This window comes from Phoenix dactylifera, chromosome 2 (genome assembly GCF_051530095.1).
Source record: "Phoenix dactylifera cultivar Ajwa chromosome 2, Ajwa_hap1_PhDact_Kaust_v1.1, whole genome shotgun sequence".
Lineage (NCBI taxonomy): Eukaryota > Viridiplantae > Streptophyta > Magnoliopsida > Arecales > Arecaceae > Phoenix > Phoenix dactylifera.
This window is the reverse complement of record NC_143191.1, coordinates 42,141,182-42,162,070: the sequence shown is the minus strand read 5'-3', so window position 1 is coordinate 42,162,070 and position 20,889 is coordinate 42,141,182. Positions and strand designations below refer to the sequence as shown.

The 20,889-nt window shown below is 37.5% G+C and overlaps 1 protein-coding gene across 1 annotated transcript; it reads left to right on the top strand.

The window, feature by feature from the left end:
• Positions 1-12,735: 12,735 nt before the first annotated feature.
• Positions 12,736-18,762, top strand: LOC103712736 (protein CLAVATA3 INSENSITIVE RECEPTOR KINASE 5-like). Its single transcript, XM_008799344.6, has 11 exons — positions 12,736-13,432; positions 13,518-13,650; positions 13,812-13,883; positions 14,019-14,162; positions 14,264-14,335; positions 14,435-14,494; positions 15,031-15,128; positions 16,480-16,629; positions 16,744-17,085; positions 17,584-17,963; positions 18,194-18,762. Exons 1-11 carry the CDS (start codon positions 13,330-13,332, stop codon positions 18,512-18,514), a joined length of 1,875 nt encoding a protein of 624 aa, XP_008797566.2. The 5' UTR covers positions 12,736-13,329; the 3' UTR covers positions 18,515-18,762.
• The last annotated feature ends 2,127 nt before the right edge of the window (positions 18,763-20,889 follow it).

The following is a 20,889-nucleotide window of genomic DNA, read 5'->3' as shown; positions in this document are numbered from 1 at the left end:
ATTTGAATATTAGAGCAGAGTTTAGGTTGGATTTTCAGAAATTAGAGCATTCTCATTTCTTTCAGAATCCGAAAAAGGAATGGGACTTCTTCCAACCAAATAGTGAAAATAGAAGTCTCATTCTTCTTCGCATTTCAGAGCCCAACATCTTCTAACCAAGCATATTCATAGAGTATTCGAATGACATTGTCTTGACTTGGATATGCTCTCTTCATATATATATATATATATATATATATATGGTACTTAATCTTGTTCGAGACATTAGACCTTGATGAAGTACTGAAATTCAAAACTTGACAAAGAATGTGAGAACTTGTTTTATTCAGGCCTAGTCAGGCTAGAGTTGGTCTGGATTGGCCACTTGGGCTGCTTAGCATGCACCCCGCATGTGAGAGGGGGGAGGAAGACTTCTGATGAGAGTCATCTTCTTCCCCGCGTCCATCAAAAAATGGGGATCCTAGGGCTCGCTGGATTTTGGTGAAGACTCTAGGATATGATCTATAAAAGGCTATTCCCTCTTGGCATCTCTTTCGAACCCCGATCAATTGCTGGTGAAATATGTTGAAATCTTCTTGGTTTCCATCGAGCGTTTTCGGCAAGTCATCATCGATTTGTCATCGTAAACGAGGTAATCTACCCTAATCCCTTTTCCATATCCATCTTCGAGTCCCTTGGCTGTTGTTGGCAGTCTAATTGTCACCGATGGTTGTCAAATTTAGAGCTCTCTTTTTTCTCTCTCTTGAGAAGAGAACCCGTGGGTCTCTTTCTCCCTCTTGCTCTCTCTCTCTCTCTTCTCTTTCTCTTTCTTCTTCGCTCTTTTTCTATCCGTTTCTCTCTTTTTCTCTCTAGATATTTTATGGACCAATGGAGGGTCTAGATATCTGAGTAGACCCAAGTTGATCGGTTGACCTTTGGAGGGATCTTAGAGGCTAGCATTTTGTGATCAGAGGCTCTAAATCGATATTGCATAACCAGGAACCCCAAGCCCATGTTGTATAGCCATCTACCCATCCATCTATAATATTTCAATATTAACCATGATTATTTATGATTAATCTGAAGATAAAACTTGATTTTGTAAGGGAGCAACCGTCCGGGTAAGAAAGCATTAGGCAAGGTATTGTATACCCTGGTTCTTAGATTAAGGTGTGGGAAGATAGACATTGTTTTTGAGTTTGTCACTAGTAGACTTTAGATAAAATGTATTTTTATAACATGTCGATGATTTTAGATTTTGCATTGTTTTCCATATGGTTGCTGATTGATTTCTAACATAAATATAAAAATATACACTTTGATTGTATAGATATATCACTGTATGATTGTTGATTGATTTCTAACATAAATATAAAAATATACACTTTTATTGTATAGATATATCACTGTATGATTGCTGATTGATTTCTGATATGAATATAAAAATATACAATTCTTTATTGTATAGATGTATCAAATATTAATGATTTTGGTTGTTTAGAAGATGATGCTCGTTATTTTGGAATTTGGCAAGAAATGTAATATGAAATTATATTTTCTTTGGCACAGATGAAATTAAATAATTTGATTGCTGAGTAAAAGGAATGGAACCAACCAAATTATAAATTACCAATTATGGGATGAATCGTGATACTTTAATGTGCCATCATGGGCCTAAGTATGGATATTATGGATTGTCAGTCACGAGATAGATTGTGATACTTTGATTTGCAACCATAGGCCGAAATGTGGTATTATGATTTGCCACCATAGACTAGAGCATAGGATTTTTCCAATCACGGGCTGAAGCATGACCGTAGATAGTCAAAATCAGAAAGATAACTATCGATCAAAAATATGATATATAAAACTATTTTCATGATATACCTGATATTTTTTTTTGAATGAGATATATATTTAATGGCATACATATGTGTGTGCATATTTATATAGATTTATTTGAGATATCCAAATAGTCGGTACGAGGTTTTATGATTTTTGCCCGTATTTTGAAATGGTCCATAGCTAATCTTTATTTTAAATTTACTTTATATATATTGGAGTGAGTGCGGAAAATTCTTATTAAGGTGTAAAGCTCACACCATCTCTTTTCTTTTTCTTTCAAAGTCATGGGATGCGTAGTCTCGATTGGATTAGGCATGAAGTTCGAGTGATGGAGTTATTAATTAGTTAGTTTATTTTCTGATATCAGTAAACATTTGAAATTCTGTAATTGAGTAAACTCTTCTAATGATGGATTTATTTAGTTCAGCTATTATGGTTAAATTTTATAATTAATTTAATTATTCCGATACCATTGAAAATTTTGTTCATCCATAGGCTTTGCATAATCTCTATGATATTGCTCTAGGATTCATACGGTTGTGTCATATGGCCAAGCCGGACGATGAGTTTGGTGCGTGACATATAAAGTGTTTCCTTTGAGAGAAAAAAAAATGTGTATTTTAATCCTGTAATACCAGACTTTGGTTATCCTTGTCGACTTAGCATGGCAGAGTTGCTACATCACCTCAAAATAAGTTCTACCCAATTTGAATCAAAAGGTTAAGATGCTGAGGAGCTATGATATGCATAACTTGCTTTCATGCATGTCCTTCTATAAGGAAGTGCTAAGTCTACATGTGTGCATAGATTTACCACATCTAAAATGTGCGAGTACAGGCTGCTGCTATTCTGCAAACTTGTTTTGTATTTGGACAAACAAGATTACATCACCCTCTGGGTACAGGTGAAAGGAGATGTCCCTTGCATACCACTGTGGTGAGTACCCTTCAAATAGAATATTTCTCCCTCTTAACAAACTCTCAAAAAGAGGGGTCAAGCAAAATCAGAACCAATTATAGAGAAGAACAAAGAATGGGAATGATTCGCGCTAAGGCAAAACCAGATTCATTAAATGAATTGCTCTACTTTAAGATGGAGGAAGAGGGCTCATTCTTTGTCATCATATAGTCTCAACCCAACTGAAACAACTGAAATTAATTTTCCCTCATTTGGTTTTGATTCCTTTTCTAGGTTGGCCAAGCCAGGACCACTATACTTCGCCCTAAAAGGAACCCACCAGATCATGCTTAGGTCAGGTTTTACATGCGACCAATGCAAGAATCAACAAACGAGTTAAACATATGCCCTGCATTGCATGCATGACCATGCTGGTGTACACCACCAATCACTTGAATACTTATGCATGAATCCATTCGCCGCATGCTCGTCTCGGTGATGCGCCACTGCTATATAGTGCAGCGATTGGCAGCATGTATCAGTATGGCCGTGCACGCAATAATTTTTCTAAATTTAAGCTCAAACCACACCATCTTAGCCCCAGGCATCTCTCTCACGCATATCTACTCCTTCATGCATTCCTACATGCATGTCAAGCATGCTCCGTCTAGCTTGGAACGAAAAATTGGGTTCTAATATCATAAGAGCGGCCTGAAATAGATAAGACATTGCATGTTGGTTAGTGTGCTGCCAAAAAAAAATTAAAAAGTGCCCTGGTTGCAGCCATTTCAGTCATGATTGGCTATGTTCTACAAGGGGGGACAAACAATTTCCAGAGTAATGACAACAAAGTTTTGGATATTTTGTTTCATCAATGATCTCCACGGCTTGGAGCGAGACTGTGTTACATGGAGTGCAGCCTTTTGGTAGGGAAGGCGCCATGGTCTCTAAAATCATTAGGTTCAACAAAGGGGCAATGCAACATCGAAAGCACTCCGGCATAATCATTCTTAGACCTTTTAGAAAGGACTTGTTTTTGGTCTGCATTCAAAAAGGGCGTAGGTGAAGTAAGAACGCCTGTGGTGTGATGTATAAATAAAGATGTTACAAAGGACATAAAAATCGCCTTCATTAGACCACAACATCATCTCTTTTATTGAAATATTTGGGAAAAAAAAGAGAATTATATTTCTGCCTGTCAAGTACAATGTAGAAGAGTAGCCTTTATACAGTACCAGGAGGCTCACAAAAATTTGATAGGGCCGACTAAGTTTGGCACAATTAATCATAAATCAATTAAGATGAATTTTGATAAGGCCGACTAAGTTTGGCATAATCAATCAATCAATGAATTCTAACATCCTTGGTCATCCCTTCAACCGCATACCTTTTATTCCACGTGGATCACAAAAGTGATAACGGGGTTTTCTGAGAGAAGATAATTTGTTATTTATGATGGGCAACCTAATGATCAGCCTGCCTTCTCCATTTGCTTACTATCCATTTGTCAAGAATAGAATGCATAATTCAGGAGAGGAACTAATAATAGCCAGCTTCTAAAACTTTACAAGATGCGCGTAAGAATCATTAGAGTTAAAAAAAAAAAGTAGGATGTGTATGAGAACGACTAGCTGTAATCGTCGCTTGGATTTTCAGTGATCCAAGTAGGTCGGTGACTCGAGCTAGTGAACTCGAGTGAATACAAAAATAACTAATACAATACAATGTCGAACTCATGAAAATGTATACTTACATGCTAGTATATGTTTATACACTAATACAGATAGACAATTTTGATATAAAAATATGCGCGCGCGCGCGCGCATATATATATATATATATATATATATATATATATATATATATATATATATATATATATATATATATATATATATATAAATTTAAGTATACTTGAAGATAGAAGGATTTTTTTTTTTTAAGGACAACTCTAAATATTTGATTGAGTTGGGTTAAGGATCCATTTAAAAACTCAGCCGACTTATTTATTGAGACGAATGGCCAAGCTTTGTCAAATCATTTGCTCGAATACAAGCGATTCCAACTGAGTATATATTCTACCAATCCGATCTGAATCGGATGATCCTTGAGTCAGATCTTTTTAACCGGTGGCTGACAAGGAGCTATTGCTCTTGACACTTGCAGTGGCCTTTTCCTACCGTCATTTACTTGCATCGTCCTCCCTGCGCTGCCATTTTTGTTTCCAAGTGACAGAAGCTTGTCACGATAGAGGGGACATCGTATTAGGAGTTTTTTATTTTTTTGACCGACGTTTATGATCGCATGTTACGATTTAAATTTAGTCAATTGCTATTGTTTTGCGTACCGCATATCGATAGCCAGCAGTTCTCTCAAGAGAGGATCGGGAACAAAAAGGGCATGCATGGAACATATGGCTCAACCTCTCAAGCACTGCTCCAATTTCCATCATCAAAATTGTGCTTTCACAAAGTGGCTCGAGATCAACTCAATTTAAAATATTAAAATTCAAAATTAAACTCAAGAAAGATCAGCCTTAATAGCTAAACTCGAATCTGGTACGGACAATATTCGAGGGCGATTTGACTCAGTTTGAATATCAGCCGGGCCATATTTGAGTTAGAATTCGAATCTTGATTATTATTAAAAAATAGCTAAAATAAAATAAAATAAAATATTCTATTTAAAATATTAAACAAATAATATAAAATATAAAATATAATATAATATTATTAAAAAAAATATATATTCGATTAAATTTGTGATCTTTCAAGCCGAGTATTGTACTACTCAAATTCGGTAACAGTTGAATCAAGTCGATAATTTGAGTTGAGCTCGAGCAGCTTGCGAGCTGTGCGGCCTACTTGCGCTTCTAGTAGAGATTGGCGCACCTGTATCTTTAAAGAGAAGAAAATACCAAGAAGATGTTGAGTGGGACCAAACATTCTCCTTGAGTTACATGGCATGAAGTTATTATTGATGACCATACATACATCTTTTTTTGGGGACCTTATAGTTTGTCTTGGCTAAGAACAAAATGACCACAGTGACATAAAGCCTAAAAAGCCGTGCGAAGTGGAGGGCAAGCGAATGCAAGTCCCCCAGACTAAACAATCACGCGGAAGGCGAATTCATCTATACGACAATAGGATAAGCTTTTGTGGGGGTCATTTCAGAGGGTTTTCCGTCAACACCTATCCCTAGGAAAGGATTTGGACCCATGCTTGGCCATGGGACCACGCCTATTTTTCCCATATCGGGCTCCATGATTGTTCTTGGGGACAACCTTTCCAAGCTTTCATCTACGTTCCTTTCTCAATCTTTTAATCTTCGGTAAAAAAAAAAAATTAACATAAACTCACTTCTAGGACTTCATCAAGAAAGACCGAGATATCTAAGGACAAAGAAAAAGCTTATTGCTGAAGCTCTGTAAATTAACTTTAGCTAGTGGTCTGAAGGAATTTATGCTTGCTCACTTTTAGCAATGATTATTACTTGGAGAGAAGGATGCACCCTTTCAGCGCTTCAAAGGGCCAATACATGAGCATTGCTCATCAAAAGGAAGCTCCCATGATGTTTACTTTGGGAAAAGCTTTTCACAGATGTTCTTCCCCTAAAGAAATGCAAGTGCGCGTTTCTAAGGCCAGGCTGCGTTAAACTTTGTAAAGTATGGGTGGATGCTTTCACCTAGTATGCTGCAAGAAAATACCAATGCCACTTTGAAATGTCCGGAATTTCTTTCTCTATCACTCTTATTAGGGCAACTTTTTTTTTTTCTCTTTTTCTTTTTTGCCATCCAACCCATAGGCAAGCACCAATCCATATCATACATATGGATGCATTCAATAATAAATTAAAGGTCGGACAACAAATTCAAAACATTGCAGCACTAAACTTTGCATAGAAAACTAAGTATTATTAATGTGGCAAAGAGAAGAAGGAATCTCGGTATGGCCCGCTTGCGTAAATGAGGGACATATGGTATCTAAGGACGTGCAGCTAATCTGGAAGCTTTCATTAGAGCCCAACACGTGGCAAAGCATTGCATGTGGTTCCATACTTAGCCAAGGCAAAAGTACGTTATTTCTTTGTTAGATACCCACCAGCTCCAAGTAGCAATGAGCATAATAATTTATCACTCATTCGACTTCCCATTAGTGCTTGCTCTCTTTTCGACTTCTTTTTTGACTCGAAACGGCATCTTGTACCGTTGGCAATTGATGCATGATCTATTGAAATCTCCATCTCTTCTCTCTTCAAATGATGCTCAGTCCGGGTTTGGTTGATTATGGCATGTAATTAAGTATCAGCATTAAAAAAATATAAAATATACAAATAAATCTATCTTATTCTTTTCGTTTAAGTTTTTGGAACAAGTGGTGATTTTAACATAGTATCAAGAATAGAGGTTCTGAGTTTGAACCTTGTCTCCACACTCTTTAACCCCATTATTAAAATTTTCACATATTGGGCTCATCCATTAAAGAGAAGTCCGGTCCATATATGAAAGGAAGTGCAAAAAAATATAAAATATATAAATAAATCTACCTCATCCTACCAGTTTAAGCTTTTGGGACATGTGGTGATTTTAACAATCAAATTTTTTTTTTAGTGCATATATGTTACATATATACTTAGTAGCAGCATTAGAAGTTTAATTGGGTGATTTAGAATTGAGTCCTTGGACCATGGTGAAAAGGTTCTTGCTAGGGTGGTAATGACATCGGAACAACCATTTGGGATGCCTGCCAATTGCCCAATTGGATGGGAAAAGAGAGAGTTTAGATATCTCAATAACAACATGGCAATCCTGCAGATTGGTTCGTGTGGGATGGATGATTTAGAAGGCTTTTGAATATATGCATCCACTAGCATCAGTCACAAGTATGTCTCAGAATCCCTAGGATACTGGAACTAGAGACTCCCATAGCACCATAACATTGCCATTTGCACAAAAGAAACCCTCCAATCAGCTTTACCATTATTTGACTTGCAGATGTGTCTGATCACACAACAGTATAGCTTGAAATGAGCCTCTGGGCATCTGCCAGGTGAAGGCTTGTGCCCTGAGCTCAGTCCCTGCTCTGATTCATGTTATAGTGGTCCTGGAGTCGCCTTCCAAAATTATGTTGTCAGTCTCTTGTTGTATAGATATAACAGATTCCCTCCACCCAAAGAAAACTGCAATTTATTGAACTAATAAAATTTGTAATGAAGATATATATATATATCTCAAATTTCATAGATAGGGTCCAACTAATATAGTTTATTTTTGTTGGATTATTGTATTGCTATATGACGTTGGGTACTATAAGCCATTGAAACAATAACATTTCTTTCTTGGGATGAACATTGGAACAATATCATGTCATAACAACAAAACGACAATAATTGAATATTTTTTATTCAAGTTGTTATGGTGTTTTGTATTTAGAGGATAGACTACTCAAGCCTTTGACTTGGGCTCTGAGGTCTATCCTGTGATGTCTCATCACTGACCCATCCAAGGGTTCAAGAGCGGAGCATACTTTGAGGTAGATTTTGCCTAATTCCACAACATTTGAGATTACATTTTTACATTGTAGGATTTTCAAGCACTTGTGAGATTGAGACTTTGGTAACCATTATTTTCTCCTTTTTGTACTTTCTATACTTTTGGTGCGGCTTTCTCTGTTCATCTAACATGAACATAGACCTTAAACCCAACCATATGAACTTCTATATTCCCATCTCTCTGTACACTCTGCTTTCGAATTTATTTGCACAACACAGATAACATAATTTTGTAGTACGTTCCTTGCATATTATTATTTTAAAAGATGGTATATATATTAATAACATTACTATTTATATCGAGTCATGTAAGTTCAAAAATAATAAAAATAGCATCCTGGCGCAGCAGAGGCAATAAAAAGCAAACGGTGGATCACGAGCACCGCTCTTCTCCTCTGTCATGAAATAAAAAGATAAAAATTCTCATAGAACAGTAAACACATACTGTTTACAGACAGCATATACTATTCAAGATAGCATAGCATTTGGCTCGCGAAACTTTATATATATTTCATACTATACATATACAGTAATGTATGTAACAACCTCAGAATCAAACCAATTGGTATTCTTTCCAACTCAAACAGATATTTTAATAATCAAATATTAAAATGAAGTTCCAAGCTTCGGTGCAATTTGGAGCTTGTGACCAATCTGAATTTTGGTATGTTTTTTGAAAATTTTTGTGAGATTGTTTGAAACTTTCAGACAATAAATGCTTTTGTTTATTAATCTGAATGAAATTCTTTTCTCCATTATTAGACACTTAGTTTCTGCTCCTCATCTCTATTGTAAAAACGATTAATTTTCAATAAAAATCGGATGACTCTTTTTTACTCTTTTACATTAAAAAAATATATATTTTAGTAATTAAATATTAAAATGATGTTGTTAAATAGTAATCGAAATTGAGCTACGTAAAGATGGACGGTGATTTTGATATATTTTGACCGCTGCACAAAACTTCGCAATATTGGCTGTCGATGGAGATGTCCTAGATCATCTCAGCTCTCAAAATTCCTCCTTTTGCGTATATGGATACGAGAAAAAGCAAAGGGGGGAGATAGAGAGAGTGGATAAAAAAAGAGAGAGCTGCAGCTTTTGCTTTCAAATGGCTCTGCTCTGCTTTCCTCTCACTCTCTCTCTCTGTATCTCTGATGCGTTTCGCTCTGAATTTGACAGCCTCCTGACCTGTCGATCAGGGTGCGTGAATGTCCGGATGAAAGGACTTCAGTTGGGGACTCCATAAAGCAACGCAAACCCCACACACTACCTGAGATAATTTCCTATTTATTCTAATGCTAAACACCAATATAATATGGGAAAGGACGCCAAGGAGAGCCCAACAAAGATATGCTTCCACGCGCATCTCGAGATCCCACCCACAACTTAGCCCGATAAAACGACGGAATTTGAGACCTTAATGAATGGCCAAACCCAGGGAATGTTGGATTCTCGGGACATAAACCAATATTAAACCACACTTTACCCCACCTGTCCTCCTCGGTTTTTTTCTTTTTCTGCATCCCCTGCTTCCACCCTCAAGCTCTGCTTTCTTCCGCAATTCATTTCTTCATGTTTAAAAATTTAAAAAGTTCGAAGATTTTTGGATCGGGTTCCTAGATTGTAACTGTACCTGCTGTCTCGATTAAATTTAGATGTTTTTCATGTCTTGTGTCCCATAAGGATGGTCTTGTCTTGGTTAATTACCTTGTTGTGGCCTCCTATGGGAGATCATGCCCCCTCGGAGGGTGCTTCAATAATCACAGGTCCAAAGTCACTCATGTTTTCAACTCCATGCTGTCCTTGAGACCGTCGAATTGATCGGCCAAACTCATACATGTCCCCATCAGTCAAAAAAAAAGTGTTACATGGACTAAAGAAAATGGCACGAACACTAGATTTTGCTGAGATCCTAACTTGTGACAGCTCGAAAAACAAAAAAGATATCGATCCTACTGCTAAAATATCTGTCTTGTTACGGTGCTTCAATCCAATAATTCATCCAAACTGTGGTCCATCAATCAGGCAGAAGAGAATTGGGTGCACGATATTATGTGGACCTTTGGGTCCGTCTAACGTTTTTTCCTCGTAGCATCGTCAGATTCGTCCCGAGTCCTAATTCTATTACAATTTTTATTAAATATACTATTAATTTAATTGGTTTTAAAATTTTATTTTTAATTTTATTATATTTAGTTATTCTTTCTAGAATAATTATCAAACTTAATTTTTTAGTGCATATTGATTTTTTAAATTTCAATAGAAATCAAATATTCACCCATACAGTGCTCTATTTAAAGAGGTCTTTGGCGTCCCATTTAGAGTGGCATGAAAAAAAAGAAAAAAAAAGAGAGTAAAAGTTGTCCTTCTTAACAAGAAGTGTGGAAGATACTTTTCATAGTTCAATTTTTTAATTAATACTTTTCTCTACTCTAATTAGTTTTTTTAAGCATCTCTTTTCTGTTTTTTTTTTTTTTTTGGTGCTTGTTTTAGATCTTGGGTCAATAAGGTCGATCTACTCTACATAGCGTGGCGTTCTATATGGTATCAGAGCAAGATTGGAGACTGATTGAGCGGTTTGCGGCTTCGATCAGATTCATTCAGAGCGCAGTTTTTTGAGCGGTGAATTGATTATTTGTGGTTCGTGTGTTCGTAGCTCGGCGTGGTTGAAAGCTTCCGGTAATCATCATGGCAAGTGTGTGCACTCTTATTTTAGTGATTTAAAATATAAATCATCATGGCTGTTGCTACTACTTTCTCTCCCAATGGGTTTAACATGCATAACTCACCAACATTAATATTGCTGCTTTTGCTATTACTATTTCTCTCCACAAGTTGAACAACACTTGTTATCCAATTTGGAAGGCTCTTATCAAGTCTTATTTAATAAGACAAAAATTATAGGATATTTTAGATGAGTCAAAGACGATGCCAACAGATATTCTCAACGATGAGGTTGTGAAAAAGAAGAAGAATCTAAAATCAAGAAAGGTGATGTGAATTATTCAAGTTTCAATTGATAGAAAAAATTATCTCCATATTTAGGGTATACAAGAGCCAAAAAAAGCGCAAGATATTCTTGCGACTGTCCACTCAAGTTTAAGTAGGGTGAGACATTTTAAATTAAAGTTGCTTGAATTTTAGTTATAGGCTTCCCTAAAAATCAGGATGATCGAGAACAAAATTGGCTTAAAGATAAAGATTTGAATCAGGGGGAGCTTTATTAGTTGGAGACTGGTTCAAGTTCGGAAGACTCAAAGCATGACAAAGTTGATCAGCTTGAGAATCAGCCAAATCCTAAAGAAAATCTGGAGTAGGAAGAGCTTGATTAGGTAGATATTGTATCAAGTTTAAAAAAGATCATGATTGAAGAACTAGTTATTTCTAAAATTGCTCAGAAAGAGTCAATGGGTACTACAGTTGATTTGTCCGTAGAGATCCCTACTGAGGAATCAAATAATGCAGAAGAGTCTTGTGTTAAAGCTATCAAATAAATGGATATTTCTTATGGAGATTTAGTCAGCCAAGAGGTTGAAAAGCCGACTAATTTTGAAGTGGTTTCAGTGATCAAGCAGGAAAAAGACATGCTTAGTGGAGAGATTCATGTTATGCCTCGTACTCGACAAGGTTTTTACCATACCAATTGATTTTGAAGCTACTTCAAAGTTCGAGCTAGTAGAAGACCCAATGCATGAGAATTTGATTTCATATATAAAAGCCAATTGTATGCAAATACGTGAAACTTCTCAAGTGGAGATATGTGAATATAGCCAAAACTTTACTGATGATTTTACAAGTGTGCATGTAACAGCCAATACCTTGGTAAGTAGCAATTGTAACTAGCAACCTGATATTCGTTCGAATAAGCTGGATGCTCGGAGTCTCAACAATGTGACTGTAGAGTCAATGCTCGTTCGAATAGCTACTCTTATGTTTCACGACATCAATAAGTCTAATATTGTTGGCATGGACTTTGCAAGAGAGTGTTGGAATTTATTGTCAAGTCATAATCATATTAGAATTCTTATTTAGTTAGTCATTAGTTTTAATGATTTTAAGATTTTATTCCAAGTTCTATTATGCTTCCTTGTTTCTTTTAGAACAATTTTCAAGTCTTATCGTTTAATGAGTGTTGGTTTTTTAATTTTGAATAGAAATCAAACATCCACCTATATGATGTTCTATTTAAAGAGGCTTTTAGTGTCTTCTTTAGAGTGGTGTAGAAGAAGTGAAGAACCGACTCAATTTAATTAAATATTTTTTTAATTAAATTTTTTAAGTATTTTTTATTTTATTTATTTGGTATTTATTTTAGATTCTAAGCTGGTACGATGGATCTAGTACACGTAGCGCCGTTCAATATTATTAGCTTTCATCCCTATCAGAATGCAACTTTTATGCAATTTAGGCGTGCCGTGATCCCGTGGCTTTTTATTTATCATACTTTGCTTATTTCTTACACTTTTTCTTTTTTTACACGCTCAAAGTAGCAGAGGAATTTTCCGCTCTCTCTCTCTCTCTCACACACATCAAATAACGTATCCAAACACGCTTCTCCCATTAGTCTCAAGAAAATAAAACTACTCGTTCTTTGTTCTGCCATTATATTCTCCCAAACACGCTTCCCGAACAAGCGATTCAACCGACCCGCCCACCAAGGAGTTTTCTGTTGTTGATTCTTTTGAAGCATCATACGCCATTGCACTACTAACTGCGAAGCTCCTTGGATTTCTCTATTTTTTATACCCACTTTCCTCATTCTGCCAAAACCCAGTGGCAGGCATGTTTGTGCTCCACCTTCCTTTCTTCTTCGCATGCTTCCGAGACACCAAAGCCTAGCCTTTGTCATGCTCGCTGACATCAGAGAGGCATGAAGAAGGCTGCCTGCTTGGTCCGATCGCAGAAGCCAGAAAACAATCAGAGATGAAGGTAAGAAAGAGCTCATCAATGATTTGATCGACTGACTCCACTGCAACCTCCCCTTGCAAGCTTCAAAACCACTCGCAGGCCGTAGTTTCGTTGTATTGGTGTTCTTGGGAGGCTGGGGGTTCCATGGGGGCAAAGAAGGGCCAAGCTTGGATCTTTTGGATGGTCTTCTTCTGGTCCTGGGCTTGTGCAGCTGCTATTCTCTCGCCTAAGGGTGTCAACTTTGAAGGTAGCATCTCCTTCTCTTCCCCTCCCAATCTTCTTCAATGAAGCGAGATAGACTTTTCCCTTGACCCGTTGCTTTTCTGTTCCAGTGCAAGCTTTGATGGGCATAAAAGCCTTTCTGAAGGATCCGCATAATGTTCTTGAGAACTGGGATAAGGACTCTGTTGATCCTTGCAGCTGGACTATGGTGACATGCTCATCTCAGAAATTAGTCACTACCCTGTAATTTCCATCACCCTCTATTAATTAATCCCTTCTGTTTCTCATCATGTTGGGGGGATAAAATGCATGCTTTCTTCTTGATTTGACACCTATGTTCTTTGTAAAGTGAGGGAGGCAATGGGAATGGAGGTTTTGAATTTGTTTTGATGGCATTGTTGCAGAGGAACTCCAAGCCAGAATTTATCTGGTACACTCTCTCCAAGCATAGGGAACTTGACCAATCTTGAGACTGTGTAAGCTTTTTTTCCCCTTCTCTCTCTGTCTCTCTCTAAATATGTTCTTCTCTTGTCCTGTCTTCAATTTCTCTTCCTGAGCACATCTTGGTTAGGAGTTGTCTCTCACTTGGTGTGTGGGGAATGTTTGTGTAGGCTTCTGCAGAACAACAACATATCAGGACCGCTACCAGCAGAGATAGGGAAGCTCTCAAAGCTTCGCACGCTCGAACTCTCCAACAACTACTTTTCTGGTGAAATTCCTTCCTCATTAGGCAACCTGAGAAGCCTTCGATACCTGTAAGTGGAGATAAACAGAAAACCTTTTTAAGCAGCTTCTGTAATTTTGTGCCAATGTCTTATTAATTCTTTTCTCTTCTCATCTCTTTGGTGGAGAGCAGGATGCTCAACAATAATAGCCTCTCGGGACCATTTCCTATGTCTCTGGCTAAAATCACACAACTTATTTTTCTGTAAGTCTTTTTGGCTCCTCTCGACTGGGGTTGACCAAGTTCTTTCTCCTCTGATCATTTCTAACCCAAGGAAGGGACTCTCTGGTTTTCATGCTTCAGGGACTTGTCTTATAATAATTTGAGGGGTCCTGTACCCAGGTTTCCAGCTAGAACATTCAAGTAAGTCTTTCCCTTTCCTTCTTCGTATGGATTCTATTTATTTGAGGATTTCTATAGAGTAGTTCATGCCTGTTCTGAACTTTTATACTCTGCATTAAATGCACATTCTGTTGATCAGGGTTCTTAAACTGAGCAACAAGCTCATAAAGTTATCACCAAAAAGCACTTCAGCAAAAGCATGCTGAAAAAAAAGAAGGCATCTTATTCATAAATGTAACCATCAAGACTAGCCCAATTATTTATCATGGTCTTGCTTCCTACCTGTTGAGAGCTGTTTCCTTTGTCATGGCCAGTCTTTTATTTCTTTATTTATTTATTGCAGTTTGTCCATGAAATATATAAATGAGTGTTCTAAAATATAAAGAGGCAAACCATCATTCTTTCCACCAGGGTCTAGGGGCAATACTTATTAGCAGAATAGGCGATTGATTTGGTTTTCTTTTTATTTAATATGCTCTGCTCTTGCATTTCCCACTTACCTCTATGATAAAGAAGATTCATTGCTGAACTTAAAGCTAACTTTAATTTTGCTGCAGCATCGTTGGGAATCCTTTAATCTGTGCCACTGGTTCGGAGCAAGAATGCTATGGGACTGTACATATGCCAATATCCTTCAACTTGAATAATTCACAAAGTACTGATTCTAACTCTACAGTTTTTCACTTAAAAAAAATCTTCTTCTTTTTTACTTCATAATATTTTCTGAATGAACTACTTTATTTGGTTACATGGGATTGATATTTGGCATATGATTATGGTTAGCTTGCATCTAATAATTTGTAACATTTGTTTCTAAATTGAAATTCAACCAGTATATGTAGGACGAAATCTTTAAATTCCGAAACTCTGGCTCTCTATACAGAATTAGAAAATATAATGTGAATTTGGTAGTCAGCAATATGATTGCCAAGAGTTATTTGTGAATATCTCTATCCACCTAGTCCAAATGTTTGCCTCTTTCATTGCCATCAGCTCTTGCGCTGCACCTAGCAGTTTGATACTGCCACCAATATACTTCCTGCCAAGCCATCTAAATTCACAGAATAATTGCTAATGGGTTAGTATTGATGCATGTAATAGATTGGAAGTGGAAATTGATCTGTTTTCAGCAGTGAAGTCCTGATCAGCTTTTGCAATTTAACAGTTACAATTTCGTTGCCCGAAAAGATTTTTGGACAGTTCTGGACATTAGATGAACTCCCTGTTGCTCCTTTGTTGTAAAATTCCCTGCGGAAGTGCCGTCATCATCATTCTGCCATTTATAGATGACAGATTTTATTGTACAGTCAAATTCTTAGCACGTTTAATTTTGAGTTTCTTTTTTTGCGTTTTTACAAATTTATTTCCATATTTTTTTCTCTGCATAAAAATATACATGCAATTATTATGCAACAACCTAGAATCTTACCCAAAGAGGCTAGCCGAAAGATATTATTTGGGTTCATTATCTCTGTATAAGTATCCAAAATCTTTCTAATGTATAACTAATATGGTGATTAAACATATGCCAATATGGGCTCTTATATACTCTCCCTATTTTAAGCCTTGGCATCCTTGCTAGCCTGAGTTCAAATTCAATCGGAAACACCAAAGTCGACTTGTGGTCAGCCCTAAAAGAGCTCATGTTGTAGTGTCGTCTAGTCTACATTGATCAAGGGCCGGATTTGTTCCAATATCCTTTGCAACAATCCAAGACCTCATCCAAAAAGGTTAGCCGAAAAGTATTATTTGGGTTCACTGGCTCTGTATAGGTATCCAAAATCCCTCTAGCGCACAAACGGTATGGGACTAAACACACGCCAACACAAGCTCTCAAAGGTTAATTTACAACCATCTTTTTATTCCAGTTATGCTCAAGTTGCTGGGATTAGTTCTTCTACTCTGTAATTGCTATTCTTGCTAGTGCTTGTCATGATTGAACACCTTTTATACTGCTTGGGCTTATCATTTCTATTATTTTGATCTTCATTCTGTTTTTACTTAAGGTTCTCCAACCCCAGGAAGACCCAAAAGTCACAAAGTCATCATTGCATTTGTTTCCAGCCTTGGAAGCATCTGTTTACTTAGCCTTGGGTTTGGGCTATTTCTTTGGTGGAGGCAAAGACATAACCAACAAATCTTCTTTGATGTAAATGGTAAGTGAAAATGTAAGATAAGCAAAAGATACGAATCATTTCTCTAAGTTTTTGATTGAAATCATGAAAAAATTGTGTTGATCCATCTAGACTAAGCATAATATCACTTTTCAGATCAACACAATGAGGAGGTTTGTCTTGGAAATCTGAGAAGATTCCAATTTAGAGAGCTTCAGATTGCAACAAATAACTTCAGCAGCAAAAACATACTAGGAAAAGGTGGCTTCGGAAATGTGTACAAAGGTCAGCTACAAGATGGAACATTGGTAGCTGTTAAAAGGCTGAAGGATGGAAATGCTGCTGGTGGAGAGATCCAGTTCCAGACTGAAGTGGAGATGATAAGCTTAGCAGTGCATAGAAACCTACTCCGGCTGTATGGATTTTGCATGACTCCTACAGAGAGGCTTCTAGTGTATCCTTACATGTCTAATGGAAGTGTTGCTTCCCGACTCAAAGGTAAAATGTTGTGCCTAAGCTATAGTGCATACATCATGATTCGTTCATAGCTGCAAGAGTCGTTATCCTAAGGATTCAAATGTTGTACGGCTATCTGATGTCAAAACTGAATCTAGTCCTCTAATTTTTTGAGCCTTGTTGCTTGATGGTTCTTATTAGGGACTAACGACAACATAGGATAATGGCAATTGTTGAGATTTTAGTAGTAAATATATACCATGACTTCAATAAAAGGAATCATGGACAATGGTGTTAGATGAGAAATTTTAATTTTATGACATGAGATATATTGTATAACAGTACACAAATTGTAAGTCAACTCCTCTCTCCTAGAGATTGGGTCCTAGAGATCATCTTGTTCTAGCATGCAATGGAACTCCATATGGTAGTCTTATAACAGCTTGATCAAGCATGTCCAAGAAGACCAATATGACTTTCTTACCAATTTCGTATACATGAATGTACCCTGAATCTTTTAGTTTTTTATATTTGCTGCAGCAAAACCAGCACTGGATTGGGGCACTAGAAAGAGAATAGCTTTGGGAGCTGCAAGGGGTCTACTCTATCTACATGAGCAGTGCGATCCCAAGATCATTCACAGAGATGTGAAAGCTGCTAATATATTGCTGGACGACTACTGTGAGGCTGTTGTAGGAGACTTCGGGCTTGCAAAGCTTCTTGATCACAGGGAGTCCCATGTGACTACTGCTGTAAGGGGCACTGTCGGGCATATAGCTCCTGAGTATCTCTCCACGGGCCAGTCTTCTGAGAAAACTGATGTCTTTGGGTTTGGAATTCTTCTCCTTGAGCTGATTACCGGTCTAAGAGCCATGGAATTTGGAAAGGCAGCAAACCAGAAAGGAGCCATGCTTGATTGGGTAAGCACAAACTTCACAAACTCTTTTTTGATGACCTCTCTCTCTCTCTCCCTCTCTCCCTCTCTATGTGTGTGTGTGTGTTTGTGTGTGTGTAAAGCAGTCCGAATTCATCCATTGTTTTTCAGCCACCTTATGCTCAACATTGCTGATATCCCCTACCACAGCTGAAATGGCCATTTATGCTCTCAATCACCATGTAAGAAATGTTCTCTGCCTGTTTAACCTTTCAGGTGAAGAAAATCCACCAAGAAAAGAAGCTCGACATGCTTGTAGACAAGGACCTGAAGAATGACTATGATCGGATTGAGCTCGAAGAGACGGTCCAAGTGGCACTCTTATGCACGCAGTATCTCCCCAGCCACCGGCCCAAAATGTCCGAGGTGGTCCGCATGCTAGAAGGCGATGGACTCGCAGAGAGATGGGAAGCCTCTCAGAGAGCGGAGGCCCCAAAGTTCAAGATGCCCGAAGTCTCCTCCTCAGAACGCTACTCTGACCTGACTGATGACTCCTCGCTGCTGGTCCAAGCAATGGAGCTATCTGGCCCGAGGTAATTAATCGATAATAAAGAGAGAATTAATGCAGATAAACAAGCCATGACCGTTGTACGAGACGAGTTTGTGTAGTATATATCAGGGCCACTATGTTTTAATAGCTATTGAGGTAGTTAAGTCAGTCTTGATCGAGTGTTGAAGAATGCGAACGGGTCATGAGCATTTTGTATAGAATAACATGATATTATCATGAATTGCGACAGTGCATAGGTGATGTGATTGAATCATAAGAAGGGAATTGTAAGCAATTTGGTTCCTTCGTTTGCAGCAAGTGCAGCTTTATGTTCATTATATGAAGATCCTCTTCTAAGACAAAGCTGAGTCGCCACAGCAGAGACACTGACCGAATGCTCCCAGATGCAGGGAACTCGGATGCTTGTTGCTACCCAATCTCTGATCAGGCAAATATAGCCAGTTGAGTTCAGTTTTTTCTATCATGCAATAGATGGTTAATGGGTCACTGGAGATGCTGGCTTGAGAAAGGAGAAGATATAATCTACTTTATTTGGTCTCATTTGGTTTTAGGCGACTCTGTTTTGATGTAAAGGAAGGTAATGACAACCCGGCTTTTGTTGAATAAGGAAAAGAATACAGAGTTTATTTGCTGCCTAAGACTCCATGCAGCAATTCGATCAATCAAGGGTCCATTACAAACAAACCGGATGTATCACGGGGAGGAGAACAAAATGGCACTTTTTGGGACAAAAAGCTGGACAAACGGAGGAGTTTCATCACCAAAAGTTGGTCTGCATCCATGCACGATGGAGAGACGTTATTCTCGCTGTTCATCTGGAGCCAACGACATCAGCTTCTACCACGTCTGGTAACAGGGCGGATCTGGGTAGTTATTGGGCTTTGCTTATATGCGAGTAAGCTCGAAATTTAAGGTCCATGGTTGGGCCTGGCTAGGTTCGAGTCTCTCTCTCAGAGCTGATCGCATTCCTAGAATTGAGCCTGGGCTGGGTGAGAGCTGAGAAACGCGCATGGTACTTTGGGCCGAACGGCACACGAGTAGGCCCAACCAAATCCTGGTCTATTGGTAGTAAGAGCAAGGTTGGAAAATTCACGAAAGACTTGTCCTATCTGCACCAATTTACTTGACTTGGAGGAGTCACACGTGTTAGAGGAATTCCATAAATTAAATATTTAAAAATTGAATAGATGTAAAAGAATAAATATCAGAGTCTTTAGAAGATAAACAGAGATAAAAAGTGAAAATTATACATGACCACCAAGAAGTTTATATCCTTTGTTCATTGATTCCTCAAAAAAATTAAATAGAATTAATATCCAATAATTTCAAGAAATTGGCAGTGTCTCAACTTACTTAAGCTGAAAAAATTTGAATTTAACCAATTCTCAAATATGATTTGACTAACATAAGGGCGTGATGATTAGACAAGTTCTTTTTAGAAGGAGAAAAAAAACCTAAGGCCGCATTGTTGCCACAGAATTCTGACAATAAAAAATATGTTTGATTTTATTTTCTTTTTTTAACAATGAGGGTATAGGCATGATAACATGCTCATAAGTGAGGGAGAGCTTCATGTCAGGCAAAAAGAGCAGCAAGGAGGGTTGTAGGAATGGGGCAGCGATATAGCTGGGGATGGAAAATAGCTTAATATCGGGCGGAGAGATGATCAACGAAGCTCGGGGAGTCAGTAAATTTTTCACTTTCACTTATTATAGAAATAATGAAAGTTATTTAAAAAAATAGATACAAAAATAGAATAACCAAATTTATTTTCTATATCGAATTTTATATGTTTTTAAAAAAAAAAGATAATTAAGAAAACCAAATAGGGCGCGTAAGCTACGGAATAATCCTAACGTAGTAAAGTTAGCTGGGTCATGAAAACCTTCATCTCATAGAACATGAAAATTTATTTGACATAGATAATTCACGTATTAAGACCTTGGACTGGAGGTTCTTGATCACACGCACGCACACAAAAGTTCTATCAGAGTCGAACCAACATGTGAAAACAAATAAAACAAGCTCCAACGTGGAGCCTGGTTACTGCACTTGGTTTGACCTTCCATTGGATATTAACTCCAGACCAGATCTACGTGCACCGAATTAACCCCCCATAAATTAGTCGAGAGAACTGGTACGTTCATACTACATGTGCCATGTTTCACGCTTTTAGATCTCTCTTCAACTCCCGAAGGGCATGGAAGTGTATCTGGATACCCCCAAAAAATATAGCGTACACATATGGATTTCATCTATCAAACACATTCGTATTCCTTCCACTCTATATAAAACAAAAGATTTTTTTTTACATGAATATCCTCCTAAATATCAAATTTTGCATGAATACTCTTTTCAAATTGATATTTGCATATATACCATCATAAAATACTTGTTTTGC

Coding starts and splice junctions, on each gene's coding strand:
- LOC103712736 (XM_008799344.6), top strand. CDS start 13,330: ATGGGGGCAAAGAAGGGCCAAGCTTGGATCTTTTGGATGGTCTTCTTC. Junction 13,651..13,811: donor CAGAAATTAGTCACTACCCT/GTAATTTCCATC, acceptor GCATTGTTGCAG/AGGAACTCCAAGCCAGAATT. Junction 17,086..17,583: donor TGTTGCTTCCCGACTCAAAG/GTAAAATGTTGT, acceptor TATTTGCTGCAG/CAAAACCAGCACTGGATTGG.